The sequence below is a fragment of the Prionailurus bengalensis genome, chromosome D3 (genome assembly GCF_016509475.1).
Source record: "Prionailurus bengalensis isolate Pbe53 chromosome D3, Fcat_Pben_1.1_paternal_pri, whole genome shotgun sequence".
NCBI classification, from domain to species: Eukaryota; Metazoa; Chordata; class Mammalia; order Carnivora; family Felidae; genus Prionailurus; species Prionailurus bengalensis.
This window is the reverse complement of record NC_057356.1, coordinates 48,569,385-48,595,838: the sequence shown is the minus strand read 5'-3', so window position 1 is coordinate 48,595,838 and position 26,454 is coordinate 48,569,385. Positions and strand designations below refer to the sequence as shown.

General features: G+C 37.9%; 1 protein-coding gene across 1 annotated transcript in view; it reads right to left on the bottom strand.

Moving 5' to 3' along the window:
- Positions 1-22,848, bottom strand: part of TAF4B (TATA-box binding protein associated factor 4b) — a 127,233-nt gene extending 104,385 nt beyond the window's left edge. The window contains exons 1-5 of the mRNA XM_043558506.1: positions 22,002-22,848; positions 8,130-8,275; positions 5,936-6,043; positions 1,930-2,094; positions 1,705-1,827 (exon numbers count right to left, since the gene is read on the bottom strand). Of these exons, the coding sequence (XP_043414441.1) occupies positions 1,705-1,827; positions 1,930-2,094; positions 5,936-6,043; positions 8,130-8,275; positions 22,002-22,344 (885 nt within the window). The 5' untranslated portion in view covers positions 22,345-22,848. The remainder of the gene's footprint in view (positions 1-1,704; positions 1,828-1,929; positions 2,095-5,935; positions 6,044-8,129; positions 8,276-22,001) is intronic.
- Positions 22,849-26,454: the final 3,606 nt, after the last annotated feature.

The following is a 26,454-nucleotide window of genomic DNA, read 5'->3' as shown; positions in this document are numbered from 1 at the left end:
TAGAGGGTATTATGCTAACTGAAGTCAGACAGGAGAAAGACAAATACTGTAAGATTTCACTTATATGTGAAATCTAAAAAATAATACAAAGAGAAACAAACTCAAATACAGAGAAGAAACTGGGGAGGAGAAAATAGGCAAAATAGCTGAAGGGACTTAGGAAGGGCAAACTTCCAGTTATAAAATAAGCAAGTCAGAGGGATGGAAAGTACACCACAGGAAATATAACGAATAATACTGCAATAACTTTCTGGTGACAGATGGTAACCACACTTACTGTGGTAAACATTCTGTAATGTATGTAATTGTCAAATCACTATGCTGTATACTTGAAAATAATATGTCAACTACATTTAAATCAAAAATTAAAAATTTAAGTTAATTTTAATTTTTAAAAATGCTTGAAAGTTAAAAATTTGTTTGTAGGACTTACAATTTTAAGTATCTAAAATAGTTTTCCCAAGCAGAAAACTAACCGTTTCAAATGTGCTCTATTTCTAACAAATTATAGGTAGCATAAAAAAGAGTAGTAAAGAAGGTATTTTAATATTTATAAAGTATACTTGTTTTCCTGTAATGTTTGAAACATAAACATCTTCTGCTAGGAAAAAGTGACCATTTTTATACAAAAAATACACAAAATTCTCATTGTATGGTCAGAGAAACCTGTAGATTTTAGTAGTTCAAAAAATTCAAAATTGTATTTGTCTGTTATATCATCAGCATATTTCTTAAGCATATAATATGTAATATTTGCTCATTTCCACTTTCATCTGCTTTAATGTATGTAAGCATTTTATCTGAAAGATATAAAAATGAATGACATATAATTTGACAGCTAAAAAATACAGCATCTTGGAACTTGTAAGTCAAAGATCATCACATTTTGTTTAAATGTTTACTTATTTATTTTGAGAGAGAGAGACAGAGAGTGCACACAAGTTGGGGAGGGGCAAGAGAGAGAGAGAAGGAGACAAAGAATCCCAAGCAGGCTCCCCACTGTTAGCACAGAGCCCAACGTAGAGCTCGATCTCACGAACTGTGAGATCATGACCTGAACTGAAATCAAGAGTTGGGACACCCAACTGACTGAGCCACCCAGGCGCCCTAAAGGTCATCACATTTATTACTCTTCTCATTTTAAGAGAAGGAAAGGCAGACTTAAGAAGATTAACTTACTTCCATGGGTTACAAAGTTTGTTGTTTGAACTTACAGACTCTCTTTCTGACATTTGCAATTCTAGTAACAATTTTTTACTTGGCCAAATAGTCAACCTTCTCTCCAAGGTCTTTTTTTAGGTTAAGGCATACAGAAAATAATATACAATAGATTTACTTGTCTTAGATTTATTATCATTATAAAGCTCTTAAAAAGCAAAAGCAGAAGCACCTGGCGGGTTCAGTTCATTAAACATCTGGCTCTTGACTTTGGCTCAGGTCATGATCTCACAGTTCATGGGTTCGAGTCCCACCTTGAGCTCTGTGGTCTGCTTGAGATTCTCTCCCTCTCTCTCTCTCTCTCTCTGTCCCTAACCCCTGCATGCTTTCTTTCTCCCAAAATAAACTTAAAAACAAAAAAAACAAAAAAACAAAAAACAAACCATAGCTTGTCAAAAAAATCCATCTAACATAAACCTCACTTAAAGACACATCCCATTTAAAACATGTTCTAAGAATTCTCACGTTTTCATAATACTAACTTACCAAAAGTTGTTCCACCAGTTTCTTCACATTCTGCCCCATTTCTGGGGACTGTGATCCACTACACGCTAGTTTTATTAACATGGCAAGGAAGTTCTTACACTTCTTCACATTTTCTAGCATCGCCTAAGTAAAGAAATATACATAAAACACAAATGTTAGCTAAAAACAGAATTCAAGAAAATCTGTAAAGAGCTGTACTCACATAAGGTGGAAGTGAGAGCTTACCGGAGAAAGATTTGCCTGAGCAGCTGCTGAGTTCTCTGCTTTGAGACTGGGATCATTTGAGAGGGCAGGTGATGCTCCCAAATTTGAAGGCTTCAGGGTAGTTACAGAATTCAAGGGCTTTCCAGGAGTAACTGTGACAACACTGGCTGTTGGCACAGCCACAGACTGAAATTAAGAGTAGTGTATACTTAGATACATTTACTATAATATATATATCACAGCTGGTGCCTCATTTCACACTTATGAGACTACAAATGGATCTTGACATCTTTGCTTTCATGTTATGTTCTACTAGTGTAAAGCAATGGCACACTGCTGTAAGAGCTCTGGACTTTAACAGATCTGGGTTTCATTCTCATCTACCTACCTACTTTTCATTGACATCTACTGAGTGTTGTCCTCAAGCAAGTAATCCCTTGACTCCTGTCTATAAAAAAATAGACACCTACCTACTCTCCTAGGGTTGTTTGTGAAAAATAGTACCAAGCATATGGTCCTCAAAAAACATTATTAATACTTCTCTAAAAAGAATTTGAAATAGTCTTTATATGAAAATATAGGATTTCCTATTCTATAATTTTCTGCTTAAGTATAGAGAGATCTATTGATCATCTTGTATTCAGATAAGCTACTTTTATTAGACTATTAAACATAATAAATATTACAAACTGTGATATCTTACTCTCACAGTGAAAAGAATTTTGGTTATTCTACCCTCTATTGAAATGAGGTGTGATTCTAGCGCCACCTGCAGGATAAAAAGTTTAATACAAGAAATCACAAGTCAGGCAGTTAAAAACTTAGACAACTATATTGAGATAAAGCAACAATCTTATTTTAAAACAAACACTGAAAGTAACAGAACAGGAGTCAAGTTTAGGGGGATCAGAAGACAAGAGTATTTATAATTCATGCAGAAAACTGAACAATGCACCATCACTTTAGTTGAAATACTTGTATACTAAGGCATACAACACAAAAAATTCAGGTTGCAATCTCCTTCAAGAAAATTCCTTTGGTAACAGTCCCAATAAGTGAATTAAAATGTACACCAAAATTTCCCACTTTAGAAAGACTGGAGCATATATTAGACAAGCATATATTAGAAAAGACAGAGTAAAAAAATGGGAAAGAAATTAAAAACCCTGATTAACGATGAAGACTAGAATGAATGATGAAATGTTAAAAAAGGTTAAATTAAAAGTTGCAGCTAAATCTTCAACTTTTATATACCCCTTTGTAAAAAGAGTGCAGATAAAATCTCATTTGCTGAAAATTAGACAGATAGAGTGTTTATTATTCTTACTGATATTGTAATTCTCAAGGATTAAAATTTCAAATTGCCCCATCCAAAGCAATAGAGAATAATGCTTAAGAACATAGAGGCTGGAAGAATGAAATCCTGCCATTCTCAATGATGTGGATGCAGCTAGAGAGGATGGATGCTAAGTGAAATAAGTCAGTCAGAGAAAGACAGGTACCATTAGATTTCACTCATATGTGGATTTAAGAAACAAAATAGGTGAGCTTATGGGAAGGGAAAAAAAAAAGAGAGAGGGAAGCAAACCACAAGAGACTCAATGGTAGAGAACAAACCGAGAGTTGTTGGAGGGGAGGTGGGTGGGGGGATGAGCTAAATGGGTAATGGGTATTAAGGAGGGCACTTGTATTGAGCACTGGGTGTTATATGTAAGTGATGAATCACTAAATTCTACTAAAACAGATATTACACTGTGTGTTAACTAACTAGAATTTAAATAAAAATGTGGGGGAAAAAATTGCAGCTATGTTAGTAAAATTTTATTAAATATAAGCAGATCTCAAAGGCAACAATATAAATGACTCCCCCTCCTATTCCTAGCCTTAGTCTTGCTCTTCAAGGACAACTACCATGCAGTTTCTCTGAATCTTTTTGGAGACTGTCTAAAAACTTTTCCAGGTCAATATACAATAATGAAATACTCTTCCTTCAGCTGACTCTATATTCAGTTGAGTCTAGATTTATACTCTGCCCTTAATTCCTTATACTACTTGATTTAAGAACATATAATCTAAAACTTTAGCTGGTAATTATGATTACTTTCCAGGACCAATGGGAAGTGTTCATTGGGGAACCTCAGGGTTCCTCTCCCTCATGAAGCAAAATAAGGCTCAATGAAATGTGAGCTCAGAAAAAGCATACTATTTTTTTGTGAACAGATGAAGGATTTATGGCATTTCCACTTTCCTTGTCAATGTTTAATGGTCTCTAGTACAAAATCTGTCTTTCATAATTCTTTCTAATATAGTTACTAGCTGTACCTTACCAGATATCTGCACCTTCCATGCCAATTCTAACTCTTAAAAGGCATAGAGAGGTACACAATCCCAGTCTTACTCTATCTACACAATCCCACTGCAGTAATGGATGGACCATCTCAAACTCAATCATAACTTCTGATATTCTAGACCAGCCCATGGTATTTCCATGCTTTGCAAGACTGCACTGGCACTGATTATGATTGTCTGGGGGGGGCGGGGGGGGGGCATGACCTAAAAGCTGGCATCCTAGTAAAGTATTAGAACAGCCTGAAGAAGGCACAGGTGAAGTGCAAACTCAGAGGCAATACTCAATGATGATCGAATTCCATCCCCCAAGACTAAGTGTACTAACTGTATCAAGAAATCCTTTATGGTACTATGTCTCCAATAGGACAAATACATGAAAATCAAGGAATCAAGAAGTAAAGGGATGAATGGAACCACTTATGACTCCCAAAGACATGCTGGGGGACCATGTGCTTCCCATGTTTGCCCACAGGGGGCACACTTTCACCAGAGGACACAACAAGAGTTCCCATAAACTAGACACCATGCCTGCCTCCTGGGCACCTCAGGTTCCTTATGTCCAGGGAACATCAGTAAGGAGCTTATCATGACAAGGGTAAGTGACCTGACATCTGGAATAGGTAGGGTTGCTATCTTACAATGCAGACTGAGAGGAGTATGTGTGGTGAATCCAAGGGATCTACTTAAGTGCCTGTTGGTATTTCCTTGCCCAATTGTAATGATAAATGGACAAGTACAGCAACTCTTGCCTCAAAAGAGCATAGTGATTAAGACCTCAGATCCCTCAGGGATGAAAATCTGGTCCCACTACCAGTTAAGCTACCAAGACCAGTAGAGTTATTAGTTGAGAATGAAGGGAATCTAGAATGGATAGGATAGTAAAGGAGGGAGATGATGAGTATCAGCCACAGCAGTGAGGACTGCAGTTCATCCTATAACCTCCTCTTCTTTGTTTCCCCAAGGAAGAAACCCAATGGAATTCCAAAAGATCTGGTCTCTAACAATGTATAAGGAAGTAGATACCAGTGATACAAGGAGTAAACTTTGCAATACCATCACAAGGACATCTGTGTTGTCCCAGCTGTTGGGAATGCTATTACATAGGCTACAGCTGTCAGTTCTTTCAGGGTTTGCCTCAACTACAGAGAATTATCTTGCCCAATAGCACAACTGTCCCTGTGGAACTGACATCCAATGACTGATCACAGAGTGGGAATTAAGGCCCAGCTGACCAAAGCTGGCACATAGTAGGACAACTCTGACAAGCCATATTTGCTCCAATGTTCCCCACCTGATTGGTGGAGTCTTTACTGGGCCTACATCTAGTTCAAAGTCTTATTCTCCTTCCCTTCCACAAGTATCAATAACTAATAAGTATCCCCTACACCAAAGGGGATGTCCTAGCTCCTGCTTCTAAACACTATCACACATGGCTATTGGGTGCATTTGTATTAATTTAATACATTCAAGTAAAATTAATATTCCAAGAGCACACACCATGTTTATCCTGTGTTTCTACACCTCCAACCGTTCCCACCCACTTTGGTGTCACCAAATATCACTGAATTGCTCAAGGTTACACGGTTGTTGTGACAACCTACATATCTAGCAGGAAACAACTAAATAAAGATGAGAGAATAAGCAGTGCACACATGGTCACAAGTCAGTCACAACTTACCTGTACTGAGGAAGGCTTTGGAACCGTGGTTACCACAGTAGTTCCTATTTGTGCCAACTTTTTAACAGGTGCCACTGCCACTTTCTTAACTAACTGTGAACCAGAATTCTAAGGGGGTGAGAGGGGGAGGGGAGAGAGATAACAGAATCATCAGCATTAGTAATTTTAAATCAATCAGTACTATGGTGAACATTAAACATTAAACCACTTCGGAGTGCCTGGATGGCTCAGTCAGTTAAATGTCCAACTTTGGCTCAGGTCGTGATCTCACGGTTCAGGAGTTTGAGCCCCACGTCGGGCTCTGTGCTGACAGCTCAGAGCCTGCTTTGGATCTTCTGCCCTGTCTCTCTGGCTCTTCCCCACTTGTGCGCACACATGCTCTCTCTCTCTCAAATAAATAAATATTAAAAAAAAATTAAAACACTTCACCACAGCAAACTCCGTTGTTATAACTGGCTTTATATAGCCTTATAGGTTTTAAGCATATTCTCCACTGCGAACCTAACTGGTCAACTGGCCAACTGACACTACTTCATACTCCTAAAGGAGGCAACTGATTTAGCAATATCACAGTTTTTTAGCATTAAAATCTTAAACTTTACTCTTTGGCTCATACAGAAAACATATAGTTGGGTTTTTTTTGTTTTTTTTGTTAAGAGAGAACACAAGTTGGGAAGGGGCAGAAAGAAAGAATCTTTTTTTTTTTTTTTTAATTTTTAATGTTTATTTATTTTTGAGAGAGACAGACAGAGAGCAAGGGAGGGGCAAAGAGAGAGAAACAGAACCTAAAGCAGGCTCCAGGCTCTGAGCTGTCAGCACAGAGCCTGATGTGGGACTCAAACTCACAAACCATGACATCATAACCTGAGCCAAAGTCAGACACTTAACGGACTTAGCCACCCAGGTGCCCCAAAAGAAAGAATCTTAAGCAGCCTCCACGCCCAGTGGGGAGCCTAGCACTGGGCTCTGGGCTCAATTTCATGACCCTGAGATCAATTTCCTGACCTGTGCCGGAACTGAGAGTTGGTTGCTTAACCAACAGAGCAGAGCCACTCAGGCACCCCAAAAACATATGGATTCTTATTTAACATTATTAAAATAGTCTGCTAATCTATCTTCTCAACTCACAGCAGTTAGAAACTCAAAGCAAACTAGAAAAGAAAGGAGCAGGGGCACCTAGGTGGCTCAGTAGGTTAAGCATCTGACTTCTGCTCAGGTTATGATCTCACAGTTTGTGAATTCAAGACCCACGTAGGGCTCTGTGCTGACAGATTGGAGCCTGGAGCCTGATTCAGATTCTGTTTCTCCCTCTCTCTCTGCCCTTTCCCCACTTGTGCTCTCTTTCTCAAAAAAAAAAGAACAGAAAGGAAAGGAAAGGAAAGGAAAGGAAAGGAAAGGAAAGGAAAGGAAAAAGAAAAGAGAAGAAAAGAAAAAAGAGGGAAGGAGCAGCTATCATTGAAAGATACAGTAACATAGAAAATGAGAACCTAGAATCAAATATTAGAGGAGAGCACAAAATGGGGGGTGAGGGTGGCAGACAGACTGCCGGAGGATATTACCACAGAACACTATGCGATCTTTCATTAGGATGAACCTGACTCATCAAGAAAATGCTATACTACATTCAGCATTTTTTATTTTACCAGCAAAAGATGCTATGATACATATATATATATATATATATATATATATATATATATATATATATATTTTTTTTTTTTTTTTTACCTCTGCCACACAAGATAAGCTTCAGTTAGTTACCTAAAAAGATTACCATGTATGTAAAATAAACCATTTTCTAACAACGCTAAGTTAATGAACTATTTCGGACTTCTTAAGAAGTCATTCCTATAAGATACAGATACAAATGAATAGTATAAAACTGTACTGTTAATGTCTTACCACAAATTAAAATTGAAGCATATTTTCTTTCCATTTAGACATGCAAAAAGCCCTTTTAACATTCCCCTGAGAAATAAAAATCTTTGAGTATGAAGACTGAATCATTATAATTTTAGCAATTACCAAGTGACAAAACCAAACATCTTGATTAACACAAAGAAAGTGGTTCAATTCAAAAAGTTGAGCAGAATCACCTATTATTTTTATTCACAAATACACATATATTTACATGAAGATACCAGCTAGAAAACCAAGAATAAAAAAAAAAAACCAAAACCCTAAGGTATATTACCGGCACTGTACAGATTTTGACCGTATGAGTATTCGTTGGTATAGCTGGCCTTGAAGTTATGTTAGTAGTGGTCTCTGCTCTTGTCACAGCTTGCTGAGGAGATACCAACATCAACTGGCCACTGTTACTTTTGATTAAAACTGTTCCTAGAATTAAAAGAAAAAAACCATGACCTCTAAGCCAATAAATAAAACATAAGCATCATATATTTTGTGTTCTGACCATTTCTTTCAATATTGTAAAATGTCTGAACAAATGATTAGTACACACTAAATTCTATGTACACTAATTGCCATAAATAATATGGAAAAATGTTTTCACTCAAAGCTACTTAAAATATTACAAGTCCAAGCCTATGGCCCATACTCTTGAAGAAGCCAAAACACTTTTTCTTCATGACTTCAAACTGTAAAACTACAGTAAGTAAGATGATATGGTAATGGCACCAGACTACACAAAGTGACCAATGGAATAAATTAGAGAATTCCAAAATAGGCTCAGGCAGATATGTCATATCAAATTTTCCTAAGAGGCACTGCATATTAGTGAGGAAAAGAGCACACCACTCAATAAGCAAGGTTGGGTCAATTAGTTATTTACATGGAAAAGATTAAAAGTGTCATACCACACACAAAACCCCTAGGGCATTAAGAATACAAAGGCAAAAAGTAAAACCTTTGAAACTCTTAGATAATATACAAAATTATCTTTCTGAACTTGGGATAGGGAGACTTTCTTAAATAAATTTGACACATTCTACTATACCAAAAAAAACTTTTGTTTACCAAAAGACACTACCAAGCAAAAAAACAAACTATCAAACGGAAAAAAAAAAAAATTTAGTTCACTTATGTTTGAAGAATGAATAACAAAAATGAACAAAACACAGATGCCAATGACAGGGAAAGGTAAACTAAGACCACAGTGAGATATCACTTTATATCTACCTAGATGGGCAAAAATTAAGAAGTCCAAAGACAACATTAAGTGTTAGATGTGCAGCAACAAGAACTCTAACATCCTGATGATTGGTAATGTAACATGGTAGAATTGCTTTGTTCAACTTTACATGATTGTGCCAAACTGATTCCCATTTGTACTCTCTAACCCAGTAGTATTTCTAATCTAAAGAAATTCTTGTCCATGTCAGTAGGAGGCACAAACGAGAATATTCACAGCTGATGTTCCATTTCTGGAATGGGAGCATCAAGAGCTCAACAAACCTGCCCCCTAGCAAAGCAAGCATAATTGGTGAAAATTATTTTTAAAAACATCATTTAGAGGGGTGCCTGGGTGGCGCAGTCGGTTAAGCGTCCGACTTCAGCCAGGTCACGATCTCGCGGTCCGTGAGTTCGAGCCCCACGTCAGGCTCTGGGCTGATGGCTCGGAGCCTGGAGCCTGTTTCCGATTCTGTGTCTCCCTCTCTCTCTGCCCCTCCCCCGTTCATGCTCTGTCTCTCTCTGTCCCAAAAATAAATAAAAAACGTTGAAAAAAAATTAAAGTTAAAAAAAAAATTAAAAAAAAAAACAAACATCATTTAGAGTCTTTGGAAATTGCCTGAAGGCATACAGAAAATGACTACACCATTATTAAAGAGGATTTACTAAAACTCAGTAAGAACAGCAAGAATCTGTGGCATCTGAACCATGACTTGCTCCCTTTTCCTTCTCACATCAGGCAGTGTGGTCAACACAGGGCCTCTTCCTCTCCCAAGCTCCCAGTTGAGGCTATGGTATCTTCCTGGAAGGAGCAGGCCACCAGCATTTCTGATCTCCCCCACAATGAGCTGCATACAACAGAGGACAAATTTGAGATAAGTGTATCCAAAAGTTTCCAGGCTTCTTCTTTTACTCATCTCTACTCATAAAAGGAAGGCTCTACACCTCAGGGATGGAACACTAAAAATATCTGGACCCCAGTGTCCTTCACCCTAGTTATTTTGTAGGAGTTATTCCACGCTGGGAGAGGTAAGCAGGTAAGATCAAAGGCTACCACCCATGCCTAGTACCCCACTCCTAAAGCAGGGATATTGCCCAGAGAGAAGTAATATCTCCCCAGAGAAGCTGACTTTATTTCAACACAGCATGGGCAAACTCAAAGGTAAGAGCACTCTCAAATACAATAAACAATTAAAAGAAGGATGGTAGCTTCATGACCCATACAAGATAGGCAACAGGCCTAGCTCTAGTTTACCAGAGAGAACCAGATAAAGAGATAACTAAGAAGGGTCTTCTTGATGTCAGAACAAACGTGTAACAATAAACCTAAAAAATTAACCAGTAAAGGAGCCTAAATTTAATTGGATCAGACTGTGGAGCAAGCTAGGCTCTAGGGCATTGTTGAAAAAAATAGGGCAATTGGCTGGCAACCAATAGAGCTTAATAGCTAGGTATGGTTATCAACAGAGAGGCACAGCTAAACAGGATTCAGAGAAAGTCAGAGAGAGCCCTGCTACAACCAAGGCTGTGCCCTCTGAGGTGCAACATCAGAGGCTTCCCATTGTAGGGAAAATAGATTTCACTAAAATAATCTAGCCAAACAACAATAATACACTCAAGGGAATAAGGGACAGTACCCAGAGTTGCTACAATATATTACTTTTGAACAGCAAATTACAGTACATGCAAAAAAAAAAAAAGAAAAGTGTGACACACAGGAAAAAAAGGCAAAGCAACAGAAACCACCCACGAGAGAGACTAGATGTTAGATCTAACAACAGAAACTTCAAAGTAAACATTATATATTTGTTCAAAAGACAAAAGGGAACCATCTTAAAAAAGCAAAGGAAGGTATGATGAGATCACCAAATAGAGACTATCCCTAGAGAGATAGGTACCATAAAAAATAACTTCTGTAGTTAAAAAACACAATAACAAAAAATTCACTAGAGGGGTTTGACAGTGAAACTGAGTAAGTAGAAGAAAGATCAGTGAACTTGAAGATAGATCAACAGATTATTAAATCCAAAGAAAGGAGAGGAAAAAAGAATAAAGAAAAATGAACAGAGCCTCAGAGAAATGTGGAACACTGACAGGCACCACAACATGGGCATCATGTGAGTACCAGAGAGGGAGAACAAGAGAAACATAAAGAGAGAGAGGTAAAGAAACAGAAAAACATTCAAAGAAATAGTGGCTGACTGAGCCACCCAGGAGCCCAGACATTTTTGCCTTTTGATTGAATTATTTAGACCATTCACATTGCATGATATATAGTTGGGTTTAGGTGTGCCATTTATTTTTGTTGCTGTATATTTCCTCTCCTTTTTGTTTCTCTCTTTTTTTCCCCTGATTTCATCTGCATTAAGTGAATATTTTCTAGTGTAACACTTAAATTTCTTTATAATTTTTCAATACATATATTTAGAGGTTCTATAGGCTACAATAGAGTTTGCAATATATATCGTATTAGAATTTATTTCACATCTGTATTAACTTATTTGGGTGAGATATAGAAACATTTCTCCTGGGGCGCCTGGGTGGCGCAGTCGGTTAAGCGTCCGACTTCAGCCAGGTCACGATCTCGCACTCCGTGAGTTCGAGCCCCGCGTCAGGCTCTGGGCTGATGGCTCGGAGCCTGGAGCCTGTTTCCGATTCTGTGTCTCCCTCTCTCTCTGCCCCTCCCCCGTTCATGCTCTGTCTCTCTCTGTCCCAAAAATAAAAAATAAAAACGTTGAAAAAAAAATTTAAAAAAAAAAAAAAAAAAAAGAAACATTTCTCCTATTTAGCTCATTTTCCTCTCACTTTTATTTTTGTGCTATTATTGTTCTATATATTGTATCTAGATATATTAGAAACCCAACAATACCTTGTTATTATCACATAATGTAACTGTATGGTTTTTAAAGAAACTGACAGAAGAAAGGAGCAAAGGATGTATTTGTAGCATTTGTTTCATTACTTTTGCATTCGCCATTTCTGGTTTTCTTCATTTGTTCCTATGGATTTGAGATTTCATCTAAGGTAATTTCCTTAGTGCAATACAACTTTACTCCTACTCACTTTCTGTTGTTATTCACAAATATATTATTTTAATGGTATAGGCCCAACAATATAATTATATACATACTGTTCTATACAACTGGTTTTTAAACAATTTTTTAAATTAAGAGAAGAAAGCAGAATTAACATACATTTATATTGTCATGATTTCGGCTCAAGTCATGACCTCATGGTTTGTGAGTTCAAGTCCCATATCAGGCTCTGCACGGATAGTGGAATTCTTGGAATTCTCTCTCTCTCTCTCTCTCTCTCTCTCTCTCTCTCTGCTCCTCCCCTGCTCATATTCTCTTTCTCAAAAAGAGAAAAAAAAAGATATACAACAGCAACCATAAGAAAACTAGAGTGGTCAGACCAATATTAGACAAAATAGACTAAGTATGTTACTAGAGATAAAGAGGGGCATTTTATAACCGATGTAACACCCAATGGGTCAGGAATATTAATATGTACCCAAAAACAAAGCCCAAAATATACAAAGCAAAAGCTGACGTAAGTGAAGTGAAAAACAGAAATTCAATGATAATAGTTGAGAGATTTCAATACCCCACTTTCCACAACGGATAGACAACTATATAGAAATCAACAAGGAAATCAAATACTTGATCAATACTATAAACCAACCAACCAAACACATCCATAGAATACTCCACCCAACAACAGCATTCTCCATAAGTGCACATGGAACATTCTCAATGTTAGGACATAAAATAAGCTCCAATAAATTTAAAAAGACTAAAATCATACAATGTGTAGTCTCCAACTACAATGGAATGAAATTTGAAATCAGTAACAAAAAGAAATTGAGGGAATTCACAAATATTTAGAAATTAATTACTTCTAAGTAATCAGTTGGTCAATGAAGAAATCACAAGGGAAATTGGAAAATACTTTGAAAGGAGTAAAAATGAAGACATAATATACCAAAATTTATAGAATGCAGCTAAAGCAGGGTTTAGTGGGACATTTATAGTTATAAATGATGGTATTTAAAAAGGAAAAATATTCAAATCAATAACTTAAACTTCCATCTTAAGATACAGGGTTGGGGGGGCAGCAAAATAAAAACTAAAGCAAGCAGATGAAAAGAAAACAATGAAGATTAAAGCAGAATTAAATAGAGTATAAAAACAAAGGAGAAAAAGAAAAGCAAAAGTTGGTTCTGGGAAAAGACCAACAAAACTGAAAAACATTTACCAGACTGCTCAAACTACTAAAACCAAGAATGGGAAAAAAAAAAAAAAAAAAAAGAGGATATTACTATTAGTCTTATAGAAAGATGGATAAAGGAATACTGTAAGCAACTGTAAATCCATAAATTAGATGACATACATGAAATAGGCAAATTCCTAAAAACAAAAACTACTATAACTGACTTAAGAAAATAGGCAACTTGAAGAGGTCCAACAAATGAATTTAATTATTAATCAAAAAGTGTCCACAAGATACGCCCAAGTCCAGATGGCTTCACTGGTGAAGTCTATCAAAAATCCAAGGAAAACTTGGGGCACCTGGGTGGCGCAGTCGGTTAAGCGTCCGACTTCAGCCAGGTCACGATCTCGCGGTCTGTGAGTTCAAGCCCCGCGTCGGGCTCTGGGCTGATGGCTCAGAGCCTGGAGCCTGTTTCCGATTCTGTGTCTCCCTCTCTCTCTGCCCCTCCCCCGTTCATGCTCTATCTCTCTCTGTCCCAAAAATAAATAAACGTTGAAAAAAAAATTAAAAAAAAAAAAAATCCAAGGAAAACTTGATACAAATCATTCACAAACTTTTCCAAAAAAGTAGAAAAGAACGAAGCACGTCTCAACTCATTCTGCAAGGTCAGTATTACCATGATACCAAAACTAGACAAGGACATCACAAGAAAACAGAGACCAATATGTCTTATGAATATAGATACAAAAATTTCCAACAAAGTACTAGCAAACTGAATCCAGTAGCACAAAAAAGTAATATCACGTAATATCTATCTCACTGCATAAGGCTGGTCTAACATAAAAAAGTTACTACAAAACAACCTATCAAAATAGGACAAAACCACATGATCATCTCAAAGGATGCAAAAAAAGCATTTGACAAAATCTAACACCCCTTTTATCATGATGAAAACACTCAATAAAATAGGAATAAAAGCAACCTCCTCAAACTGATAAAAGAGATCTATAAAAGACTCACACCTAACATCATATGTCATGGTGAAGGACTAAATGATTTCCCTTTAAGATTAGGAACAAGACAAAGATTACTGATGAGGAATGAGACAAGGATACCTGCAATCACTGCTTCTATTCCACATTGTATTCAGAGCTCTAACCAGGGCAATTAAGCAAGAAAATGAAATAAAAGGCATCCAAAGAAAGAAGTAAAATTATCCATTCACAGATAATACAATCTTATATACAGATATCCTATAAATCCATGAAAAAATATTAAAACCAATAAACAAGTTCAGCTAGGCAGCAGGATACAGAATATACAAAAATCAGCTGTATTTTTATATACATTTGCAATGAATGACTAAACGGAACAAAGAAAACAATTTCATTTACAATAGCACCAAAAAGAGTAATATAGTGGCAAGTTTAACAAAGTAAGTATAACACCGATACTCCGGAAACTACACAAAGCTATTTAAATTTTTTTTGAGAGAGAAATAGAGGGCGTTGACACGTGAGCAGGGGATGGGTGGAGAGAGACTCTTCAGCAGTATCTACACTTATTGGTGGAGCCTGGAGCAGGGGTGGGGGGTTGGATCTCATGACCCTGAGATCATGATCTGAGGTGAAATAAAGAGTGGGACACTTAACCAACTGAGCCACCCAGGTGCCCCTAGAAACTACAAAATGCTGTTGAAGGAAATTAAAGACCTAAATAAATCAAGTGGCTCAGTCAGTTAAGTGTCCCACTTCGGCTCAGGTCATGATATCACGGTTCGTGAGTTCAAGCCCCTCATTGGTCTCTGTGCTGAGAGCTCGAGCCTGGAGCCTGCTTCTGATTCTGTGTCTCCCTCTCTCTCTGCTCCTCCCTCACTCATTTTCTCTTTCAAATAAATACACATTAAAAAAAAAAAAAGACCTAAATAAATGGACACTTCATATTTGTGGATCAAGAGACTTACTACTTACCTTGTAGGATCATTAAAGGGGATTAAATAAGACAATACTTTTGAGCAGACTTTTGAATTTTAAAGTTATCAATTGTACTAGTTATAAATGTCAAAAGGTCTACAATACAAACTTTTCTTCTAATAAGTACTCAAAACAGCAGTTGGAAGTAATATTAGAATAGTTGCAGACAGACAATACTGAGAATAAAATAACAAGAGCTCATCTAAAGTCAATGCTCTTCTGACTGAAGTGTTTATCCCAAAAGTCCAATTCCAATGAGCAACAACCTAGTGAAACGCACTTAGAAACATACAAAGGAAACTGAACATTAGTCTCTTTTGTGAAAACCACCTACCAAGCCTCTGAATCAAATCCTAATAAATATGATTCATTTTCCAAACATAAAAGGATACACAGTTTTGCCTACTTATCCTACAGAAATGTTAAAAAAATTTAATTACACATTAGGTTACAGAGCACCTTTCCTCTAAAAATATTAAGATGTTAAAGTGTAGGGGCGCCTGGGTGGCTCAGTTGGTTAAGTGATTAACTTCAGCTCAGGTCATGATCTCGCAGTTTGTGAGTTCGAGCCCTGCGTCAGGCTCTGTGCTGACAGCTCAGAGCCTAGAGCCTACTTCGGATTCTGTGTCTCCCCCTCTCTCCACCCCTCCCCTGCTCACGCTCTGTGTCTGCCTGTCAATAATAAATAAACGCTAAAAAAAAAAAAAAAAAATTTAAAAAAAAAAGTGTAAAGTGGTCTGGTATCCACCTTCTATCTGGTACATAATTTAACATACTCTATTCATCTGCCCAATGAACTATTATATGCCAAGTTGCCTTTCCTATTTTGTTTTGGTTGCAAGTTGATCCAGATGGTGGTTCTAATTTGTCCATATTCCCAGCAATGGTAAATAGTAAATACTGAAAGAATAGCAGGCCCATCCAAATCTAAGAATCAGAAAAACTTTAGAATTCATCTATTATAACTTCACATCTATACATAACTGCCTGACTGGTGACCTTCTAGTCTCTAGTGAAATAAGTCCAGAATTAGGAAGGTAGAGAGTAGATCTACCTTCACAAGTAGATTAGAAATACAAAGTTATTCCTTAATATGGAATCAAAATATTCTTCCCATTAATATTCAGAGATAGGATGTTCCCTTGTGCAATCTCACAAAATAAGCTTACTTTCATTACCATAGGACAGTACTTTGAACACTTAAAGGCAGCTAAACATACCCAAAGTTGTATTCTTGCTCAGGCACCATGGCCCCAATTCCTTTAATTTTTCAAATCAGTTTCCCTTATTAAGCTTAAAGTCACTTAAATTTCTCTCTCAGTCTAATAATTCTTTGAGTGAGTAAGAGAAAAAATTAAAATCAATCAGTAAGTTTTTATCCCAGATTCTACTATCAGTTATGGCACATCTCCTCTATCCTCCATTTACACCGTTGATTTGTCAAAACAGAACTTCTATTTACCTTTACTAAATTTCACCTTTTAAAAGTAGGATGTTTCCAGGTGATTTTACTTTTTTTTTTTAACTTGTCATATTTGTTTTTATATGTGCATGTATTAGTTTACAAAAAGAATACTGTTGGAGAAAAATTAAGCCCGGAATAATCTATGGAAATTCTCAGAATCTATTTGATTTTCAGGAGAGGAACTGTGTCTACCTTATTTACCACTGCATTCGTGGTAATGAGCATAGAACCTAGCATATACTTAACACTGACATATATAAGTTAAAAAAATATATGAATAACTTTAAAGCACTCTTATTTCCTTGATCCAGAAATTCCAAAGTTCTTATTATCTGTCCCAAGAAAATAATCAACACACACACACCACAATCTAAATACAGAACATTTGATATACTTTTATTTGTAAGTAATTTTCTTTTTTTAATGTTTTAGTTTTTTTTAATGTTTATTTATTTTTGAGAGAGAGAGAGAACGAACAAGTGGGAGAGGGGTAGACAGAAAGGGAGACACAGAATCAGAAGTTGGCTCCAGGCTCTGAGCTGTCAGCACAGAGCTCGATGCAGTGCTTGAACCCATGATTGGAAGATTATGACCTGAGCTGAAGTCAGATGCTTAACCAACTGAGCCACCCAGGTGCCCCTATAAGTAACTTTTTAAACAAAAAAAGCATAAGCAACCTAAATGAATAGAGAAAATGTTAAATAATGGATTATACACCCATTAAAATTAAGTTTCTGAGGTTATAAAATACAAATAGTCACTATATAATGGTAAGTGAAAAGCAGGATATAAAAATTATACAATAGAATCCCAATTATGTAAAATTAGAGGAAGCACACATACATTTTTTTCTCAAAGAAACTAAAAGCTTTAGGGGAGTGAAATGTTCTATATCTTGGAATGGTGGCTATACCTTTGTCAAATTTTTCAAAACTTACTGTAAATGGTTTCCATTTTAAAATAAATGTACATGTAAAAAACTGTAGCTCCATAAAGTTTACATAAAAAAAGGAGAGAGACTAAAAGATACACTTATATATCTGAGATAATTTTTCAGTATTTTCCAAATTGTCTATAACAAACATATAAAAATGGGGACACATAGACATTGAGGTTATTTCAAAATCCATCTTTTTGCATGGAGACCAATGCAGGGCTTGAACTCATGACTCTGAGATCAATATCTGAGTTGAGATTAAGAGTCAGATGCTTAACCAGCTGAGCCACCCAGAAATCCAACCTCTTAAATTACAGTGAATTTGGTGGATGTCATACGTATTAGATCAACAGTGCCCAGAGTACCTATAGCCAACTGCTATACAGGTACCTTAAATACTCCAGACATGCCTGCTATGCAACTCTGTATTCCACACAAATGGTGTTCCCTAGAGTTCTGCAACATGTAGACCTATATACTTATCTTAGTTAATCCATATGATACTTCTGTGAAGAAGGTATGATCCAATTTTAGACATAAGAAAACTGATATTGAGGATGAGGTTAATAAACTTGCCCAAGATCACAAAGCTAATAGGTGGTAGAGCTGGGATTCAAATCCAGGTCTGATTCCAAGGCCAATGTTCTGCCCTATATTGCTACACTTCACTATTTTCCACAAAGGCTAACTCTCCAAGCCCCTTGTTATCTACAAATTTGATCAGCACACTTATTCCTTACTCTGTGGCCCTGAACTACACCTTCCCAGCTATCGTATACTATATACTTACTTTACTTCACAAAAACAAGAGCCCTCTTGGGCACAGTTATTCAGTAAGTAAAAAAATCTATAACATTATCATCCAGCCACATTTTTCTACATTTAAAGTCTATCTCTCTCCACTCAATTATAGGGCTCATCTTTTATTAACGTTAATTAAAGTTAAGTCTGGAAAATCACTATTGGATTCCATAGGTACCCTTTTAAAATTAAGTATTAACATTGTTGATTACGCATTTGAACAATTTTCTGGGGATAAAAATTTGGTAATCCTATTAAAAGATTACCTTTTGAACCAGCAATTCCACTTCTAGCAATTTATTCTTTAAAATACACATTTATAAAACTGCACAAAAGTACACCAAGATGTTTATTATAGCATCATTTATAATAACAGAAAGTAGTGCAAACAATATCGATGTCTAGAACAGGAGAGTGGTCAAAAAATGATGGTACTTTGATACAATGGACTACTAAGGAATTTTTTTAAAAATGAGGAAGATTTATACGTACTAACATGAAAAGGATAACAAATTGTTAATAGTAATACTCTGGTGAAGGGTGTATTACACTTCAGTATTGCTTTTTTTTTTTTTTTTTTTTTTTTTTACAAGAACATATGTCACTTTTATAAGCAGAATAAGCAAAGCAATCAAGAATAAAATACACTGATATGTGTAATGGCCCTTGGAACCCCTTAGGGGTTGCAGCCCTATTGCCCTCTGATCTCTCCACATATAGTAATATGTGCATTCAAATTCTCCAGCCTCCTCTGAGCAAGGAACTTAGGTAGGTGCTGGATAATAAAGTCAGGGTCCCTACCGTCATGCAATACCCTGGATAATAAAGCCAAGAGTCCCTACCCTCATGTAATATCCTTTTGATGAAGCCAGGGTAGAAACAAGAAGCACTAGCTTTTCCAGTAACTGGTTCAGGAATCTAAGATCCAAATCCTATGCCATGTCTCAGCATGAAGGAGGTGATGAAAAAAGACCTGAAGCATTTTACAAGTTACTTTCACTAACTTCTGTACAGTACAACCGTCAAACAGAATCTACCACAGTTTATGACCTAACAGAAGCAACCAAATCCTTGATCATCATTCTCAAACAAGTGACAGAAGAGACACAGAATACCAAAAACAGAAAGAGCCACAGTCTGGCCTAAAATCCCACATGTTCAAAAAAGAGAAGACCAAGAAGACCAAAGAAATTACCAAAAACATTCAACAGAATAATTTTCAGAGCTTTGCTACAGCTTCTTTCATTTCCTCACAATGCCTCCCCTTTTTATTTCCAGCCCCTGCTCCCTAGAAAAACTTGTGGTGCATACGTATATTTTTAAAAACCAGTTCTGTTCATTGAGAAAATGCTGAAGTAAACAGAAATGAAATACTTAAAGTATTCATTATCTTGGAAAAAGAAGAGTGGACTTCTATATGTCTTAAGCATCCCTGAGTAATCAATTGCTAATCCTCAGGATATAAAAGAAATAGTACAAGACTCATAACTTTTACTGTGTTTTCATTTCATTCCTCAACTATTGGTTATCTTACTGTGCACTAATGAGAGCACAAATGTTAGTATGCTTTTCTGCCACCCACCAGCTGAAATTCCCAAAAGCTGCTCTTCAAAGCATCTTCTCACCTCCTCTGTAAATAACAATTCCTAAAGGCAGTTTATGTCCTCTGTAGTGGAAGTTTCTCCATGGTCAATAGCCTAAAGTGTTTTTACTGTAGTGCACACCTAGGTTGTGGTCTTGGTTTATGGCTATGCAGCTCTGGTAAGTTTCAGTTTTGGTTTCTTTGTGTACAAAAGATTAGGCTCTAAAATTTTGTCACTCTTAGCTCTGACACTCAATTAGGCATAGTCTACACACACACCAAGTGGTAAGCATAGTGTGTAAAGAGTAAACAGACCCAGGGGCGCCTGGGTGGCTCAGTCGGTTAAGCGGCCAACTTCGGCTCAGGTCATGATCTCACGGTCTGTGAGTTCGAGCGCCGCATCGGGCTCTGTGCTGATGGCTCAGAGCCTGGAGCCTGCTTCCGATTCTGTGTCTCCCTCTCTCTCTGACCCTCCCCCGCTCATGCTCTGTCTCTGTCTCAAAAATAAATAAACGTTAAAAAAAAAAAAAAGAGTAAACAGACCTAGATTCAAATTCCCTCTGACACCCATGAGGTGTCTGGCATTGGACAAATTATTTACGCTTAGAAACCTTTCCTTATTTGGTACCTATTATGACCAACAAAAAGAATATAAATATGAAAGTGTGTATAGCACGTATACCAGTGATTACTGATTAGTTTCCACTTACCAGCAAGTTTTCACTCTTGACAGTTCCTCTATTTTAATACTTTTTTGACTGTTTCTAAACAATCTTCACTGACAAGAATTTAGTTTTTAACAAATTAGGAGGTGATTTCATTCAAACACATTCATTAAGTACTTTACAAGTACATGCAGGATGACAATTTAGAACCGGCAGAAAAATTATACAGTGGCATACACGGCATAGCCTTAAATATATATATCTTGTAGAATACAAAACTGAAACAGAACTTCATCAAAAGTGAAGAACATGATCTTTCCACAACATTCTTGATCAAATAGAACATTGGCTACAAAAGAGCCCCTATCATTTTGCTGGGGGATACTGAAATTTTGAATCAAATGCTTCACTCCTATACCATCTTTGCAGGTCTGAGATCCAAATACTACTAATAAAAATAAACAGAAGACAATATAATTACGAGAAGAGTTCACTCCAAAGAATGTGAGATGTGCCTTTTTTCCCGACTGAAAACTCCAAGACGCCTTCAGTTGAGGAAAGAAAGCAGAACACTCAAATTTACAATATGCTTAAGAGTCACAAAGCAAAATCTTTACGTAAATCATGAAAAACAGCCCAAACATGTAGACCCTTCCATAAAAAGTGGTCACAGGCTAACTGCAGCATTCACACACTGCTTCAGATTTAAGAATCGCATGCCTCTGATCGGTCAACTCTGGCATTTGCTGGGAATGAGTGGTAATCTTCTAACTGAAAACTACAACCATCACACATCTAAAGACTGTGAGGGAAGCAGCATTATTCATTTCTGGTACCAGAAAAGCAGTGAACTTATTTTAGCTAGCTTAAATTTAAAATCCTCTTTTAGTCTTAACACACAAGAACTTAAACTTTAAAAAAAAAAAAAGATATGGTTATCTAAGCATGTAGATATATAAATTGGTCTCTTCTGCATATGAAAATAAACTTTAGTTATATTCTATCTTCCCCCACCTAGGAGCTAGTGCCTCAAAGGTCCTCCTGAATATACTGTTCCAGCTTTCACTGTGTCACTTAGGTGAAAAGATTCTTTCCTTAAATATGGAAAGAAAAACTGTGCAGTAATGACTCAAAGAGGCTATATCAGTTGTAAAGCCAAATCACTGCCCTGCAAAGTCGATTATGAAAGGTTCTCTTGGCTGAGTTTTTTAAAGCTAACAGCATGAAGGCACAATCCGGAGCTGCGACGTTTCCCGTGTCACCACTGGCTGGAAAAGCTGGAAAAGGTGATCGACATACCTGGAGGAAGCTGCAAATTAGCAGGCAACTGGATTGTTGTGGTGTTGGGGGCTTTCACAGCGACTATCTGAGGAGCAGGCAGCGGAGGACCGCTGCTGAGTTTAGGAAGAGCGCTGACAGAAGCCACTTTGGTCACCAGGGTCCCCACGGGGGACCGCAGGGGCTGGGACACCGTGGACTCCACACAGACACTGACAGGAGCCTTAGTCACGGCGCCCAAGGCCACCGGAGTGCTCTCCACCCGCACAGGGAGAGTCCCAGCGGGGGCCATGGTCACGGTCCCGGAGGCGCTCACACCGGCGGGAGGAGCGGCGCCGGCCGGTTCCGTGAGACCCGCGGGCATCCCCCAGGTGGATCAGCGGCAGCTGCGACGCTGCCGTTCCGGGAGCAGAGGCGAAGGGAGGCTTGACAAGCTGCAGCCGACTCCAGAGCAGTTCCGGCTCCACAGCATCGCTAGGGAGAGGCGCAGGGGCCGCGACACAGAAGTCAGTGACGGACGCCGGCTGGACACAGACCCGCGCGTCCCAGACCTCCCTCCGGTTAGTGCGGCCCCGGCTGCAGCAACATCTGCCCGGCCGCTCGCCGCTTCCTCCGGGGAGCTCACACGTGCGCCGGCTCAGCCCGGCGCCTCAGCCTCGGGTCCCGCTACAGCGGAGCCCGGCTGCGCGGTTCCCGGAAGGGCGTCACTTCGGCTCCCACCACCCAGAAAAACTCTGCGCCCCAGTTCCCCCGCCAGAAATTTAAAAACTACAAACCCGGAGCGCCCCAAAGCCCCCTACACACACTCGGCGTGGCCCCACCGCGCGGCCACGCCAGCCATGTTTATATAGCCACGCGGAGACCTCGCGCACGCGCACAGGCCGCCGCCGCCGCCCCGGGCTTCCCCCGGAATCCGCCTCTGTGATTGGCCACATACTGGAATCGCGCTCGTGACGTCACTAGGGACGCCTCCAGAGGGCGTTAGAATCTTCCCCCAGAATCAGGAGGAAGGTGGGTCAAGTTGCCAAAAATCTACCGTGTGGGAGGGGCGGGCCGCACTTGGAGAACTGCGACATTCGCGTTCCTCTTCTTGGTATTCCCAGTTGTATGTTCCTTTAAAAGCCAGGAGTGTAATTTCTACACGCTTGTACTTTTTTAAGGAAAAATGTGGCGGACTGGTTTCGGAGAGCGGTTTAACTCAGTAAGAATCACGCTTCCTCTGTTTTTCTGCGGGCTTTGCCCTACAGCGTCGCCAAACGAGAGTTACAGTTGACATTGTGAAAAATTGTCCTTTTCTTTCTTTTAAATATGTAAGAATGGCGTCTAATTTTATAGTCTATAAAATATGTCTAATTTCATATGACTTTAGAGCTGAACTGCCCCAAGGGAAAATCTTTTTCTTCCTTTGTGCGGCTATTGATGTCTGTCACCTCTAAACGTATTTAAATTGTTATACACACGTAAACATTTTCTCCTTGAAAACTGGGACAATGTCTTATGATTACCACATCCTCAGATTCGAGCAATTAGATCTTAACTGCAATCTTAGATATTATTTGAAAAAGTGTAGAGTGTTTGTTAAATGAATCAATAAAGCCCAATATACAGAGAAACTTGCTTTTTAGAGATCTAGTCAGAGAAGATGCCTTGATTTCAGGCTTTTGTCATAATACTACGTTTGTAGGACCCAACACTATACGGAAGGAGATTTTGCAAGTAGGCAGGCAACCTGACCTTTACAGCTTCTGGTTTTCTCTCTCCCTGTGTACTCCAGTGGACAGGATCTACTCACAGCCCTCACACTTCACTACATTTGCTGTTTCTGCCATCTCAACCAGTCCAAATCAAGAACCCATCTTATGATTCAAATCATTTACAAACTTCCCCATTCCATGAAGACTTACTTGATCACATAGCTTCCAGAAAATTTATAGTGGAATTGGGGAGAGGAAAACTAAATTTATCGAGGGCCTCTTGTGTGCTGGTCACTAATAGATACATTTTCTTGTTTCTTTCTTTTTTTTTTTCTTTTTTGAAACAACCACTTCAATGTCCTAACTTAAAAACTGCAGTTAAAAGACTAATTTTCTAAGAATCTGGGATTCAAAACAGTCTGTATGAAAGCAAAGTACATCTCTTTCTATATCTCCACAAATGTCTGATTCATCATATATATGCACTCTGCCCTTGCAAAATGCCTTGCACATAAAAGGTGTTTAGTAAATATTAAATAGATCTATGCAACATTTTCAGTGAAGCAAAATGGTCTCATGGATTCGAATCTTAGATCTGCTTTTTTACTAGCTGGGCAAATTGTTTAGCCTTGTTTTTTCTCCTTACAGTATAATTCAGTAAATACTCGGAGAAGACTCAGAGTTTGCTCCAATGACTCTCCCTTTCCAAACTTTCATTAGACCCCACCCCCAACTCACATACTTTGTTTAGATATGTAAATAACCTCAATCAAGTTACAAAGAAGCTTGGCTGAGGAAGTACACTTTCTCTTTAAGTGACCTTGAACATTTTGTTATACTTGTTTATATTTGCTTCATTATTTGTGTCATTGATGGGAACTCTAATATTCTAGTTGCAAAGAATATACTTCTTACCCAGCACAGGTAACTACCGTCCTGAATCTGGAGTTTAGTAATAATTATGTTTACTACATTTCCTTTCTATAGAAACTTCTATTAATGCAGCATACATAGGAAGCAAAATGCATTTTATCTATTTATGTAAGAAAAGAAAAAAATGCAGGGGAGGATTATACCTTGATTTTATTTTGTCTATCTGTTAAAATATTTGTAAAATTAAGGCTGTTGAAAATACTTATTCATTTACCTTCTGTCTTAGTCCATTCGGGCTGCTGTAACAAAATATCACAGACTGGTGGCTTTTTTTTTTAATTGAATTAAAATCGATACATAATATTATATTAGTTTCAGATATATGACATAGCGATTTAGTATCTTTATACATTATGAAATGATCACCTAGATAGGTCTAGTTATTGTTACTATACAAAGTTATTGTAACATTATTGACTGTTCCCTATGCTGTATATTACATCCCTATGACTTATGATTTATTTATTTTGTAACTGGATGTTTGTACCTTTTTATTTATTTATTTTGAGAGAGAGAGAGAGAGCATGGCAGAGAGAGAGAGAAAGAAAGAATCCCAAGCAGGCTCCATGCTGTCAGTGCAGAGCCCGACAAAGGGCTCAAACTCACAAACTGTGAGATCACGACCTGAGCTGAAAGAGTTCAACACTTAACAGACTGAACTAACGAGGCAACCCTGGATATTTGTACCTCTTAATCTCCTTCACATAGGGGGATTAGGTGATGGGTGGCTTACAAACGGCAGAAACTTATTGCTCATTGTTTTGGAAGCTGGAAGTCTCAGATCAGGGTGCCAGGATGGTCGGATGAGGGCTCTCTTCCAGATCACAGACTTCTCCCTACATCCTCACATCTAGGAAGGAACAAAGACTCTCTCTGGAGCCTCTTACATAAGGTACAAATCCCATTCATGAGGGTCCCACCTTCATGATTTAAGCAACTCCCAAAGGCCCCACCTAGTTAATACCATCACATTTGGGAATTGGGCTTTCAACATATGAATTTTGGGGAGACACAAACATTCAGACCACCTTGTAAATGAGGGACTAAGTCAATTGTCCAGATACTCTGATCATCAATTCAGGTAATGAAACAAAACTGTGAACAAATACAGAATTTAAATTTCCATGATTTCACTATTTTACACACATATACACACACACTTAAATTTGGGCAAAACCAAAGGCTAAGGGTATGATTATCGGGTGGACAATGAAAATTACTCTTATTATCCTTCTGATTTTCCATATGCCTACAGTCTCTTCCAAAAATGCAACTCTTGGGGCACCTGGGCAGTTCAGTCAGTTAGATGGTTAGGCGTCTGACTTTTGATTTTGGCCCAGGTTATGACCTTACGGTTTGTGAGTTCAAGCCCCACATTGGCTCTGTGCTGACAGTGTGGAGCCTGCTCGGGATCCTCTCTCTCTCCCTCTTTCTCTACTCCTTTCCTGCTCTGTCTCTCTCTCTCTCTCTCTCAAAAAATAAATAAACTTCTAAAAAGCTAAAAAAAAAAAAAAAAAAAGGAAAATGCAACTCTTAATCTTGGGGTTGTGAGTTTGAGCCCCATGTTGGGTACAGAGATTACTTAAAATTAAATCTTAAAAAAAAAAAAAAGCTTACTACTCTGTAGATTTTAAACAGGAAGGCTTTATCTGTGAAATGAAATCAGCTGAAAAATCTGCCTGAGAAAACCTAACTATTTGGCTAAGATGGTGATGGCCTCAGCTTCAAACTGAGTCAGAAACAAATGGCCTCAAGTTCTCAATCTTGAATCAGGTCCAGTATCTGTGCTTTTACATTAAAAAAAAAATTTAAATACTTTTCTGCAGTAGAACACATTCCTATAACAC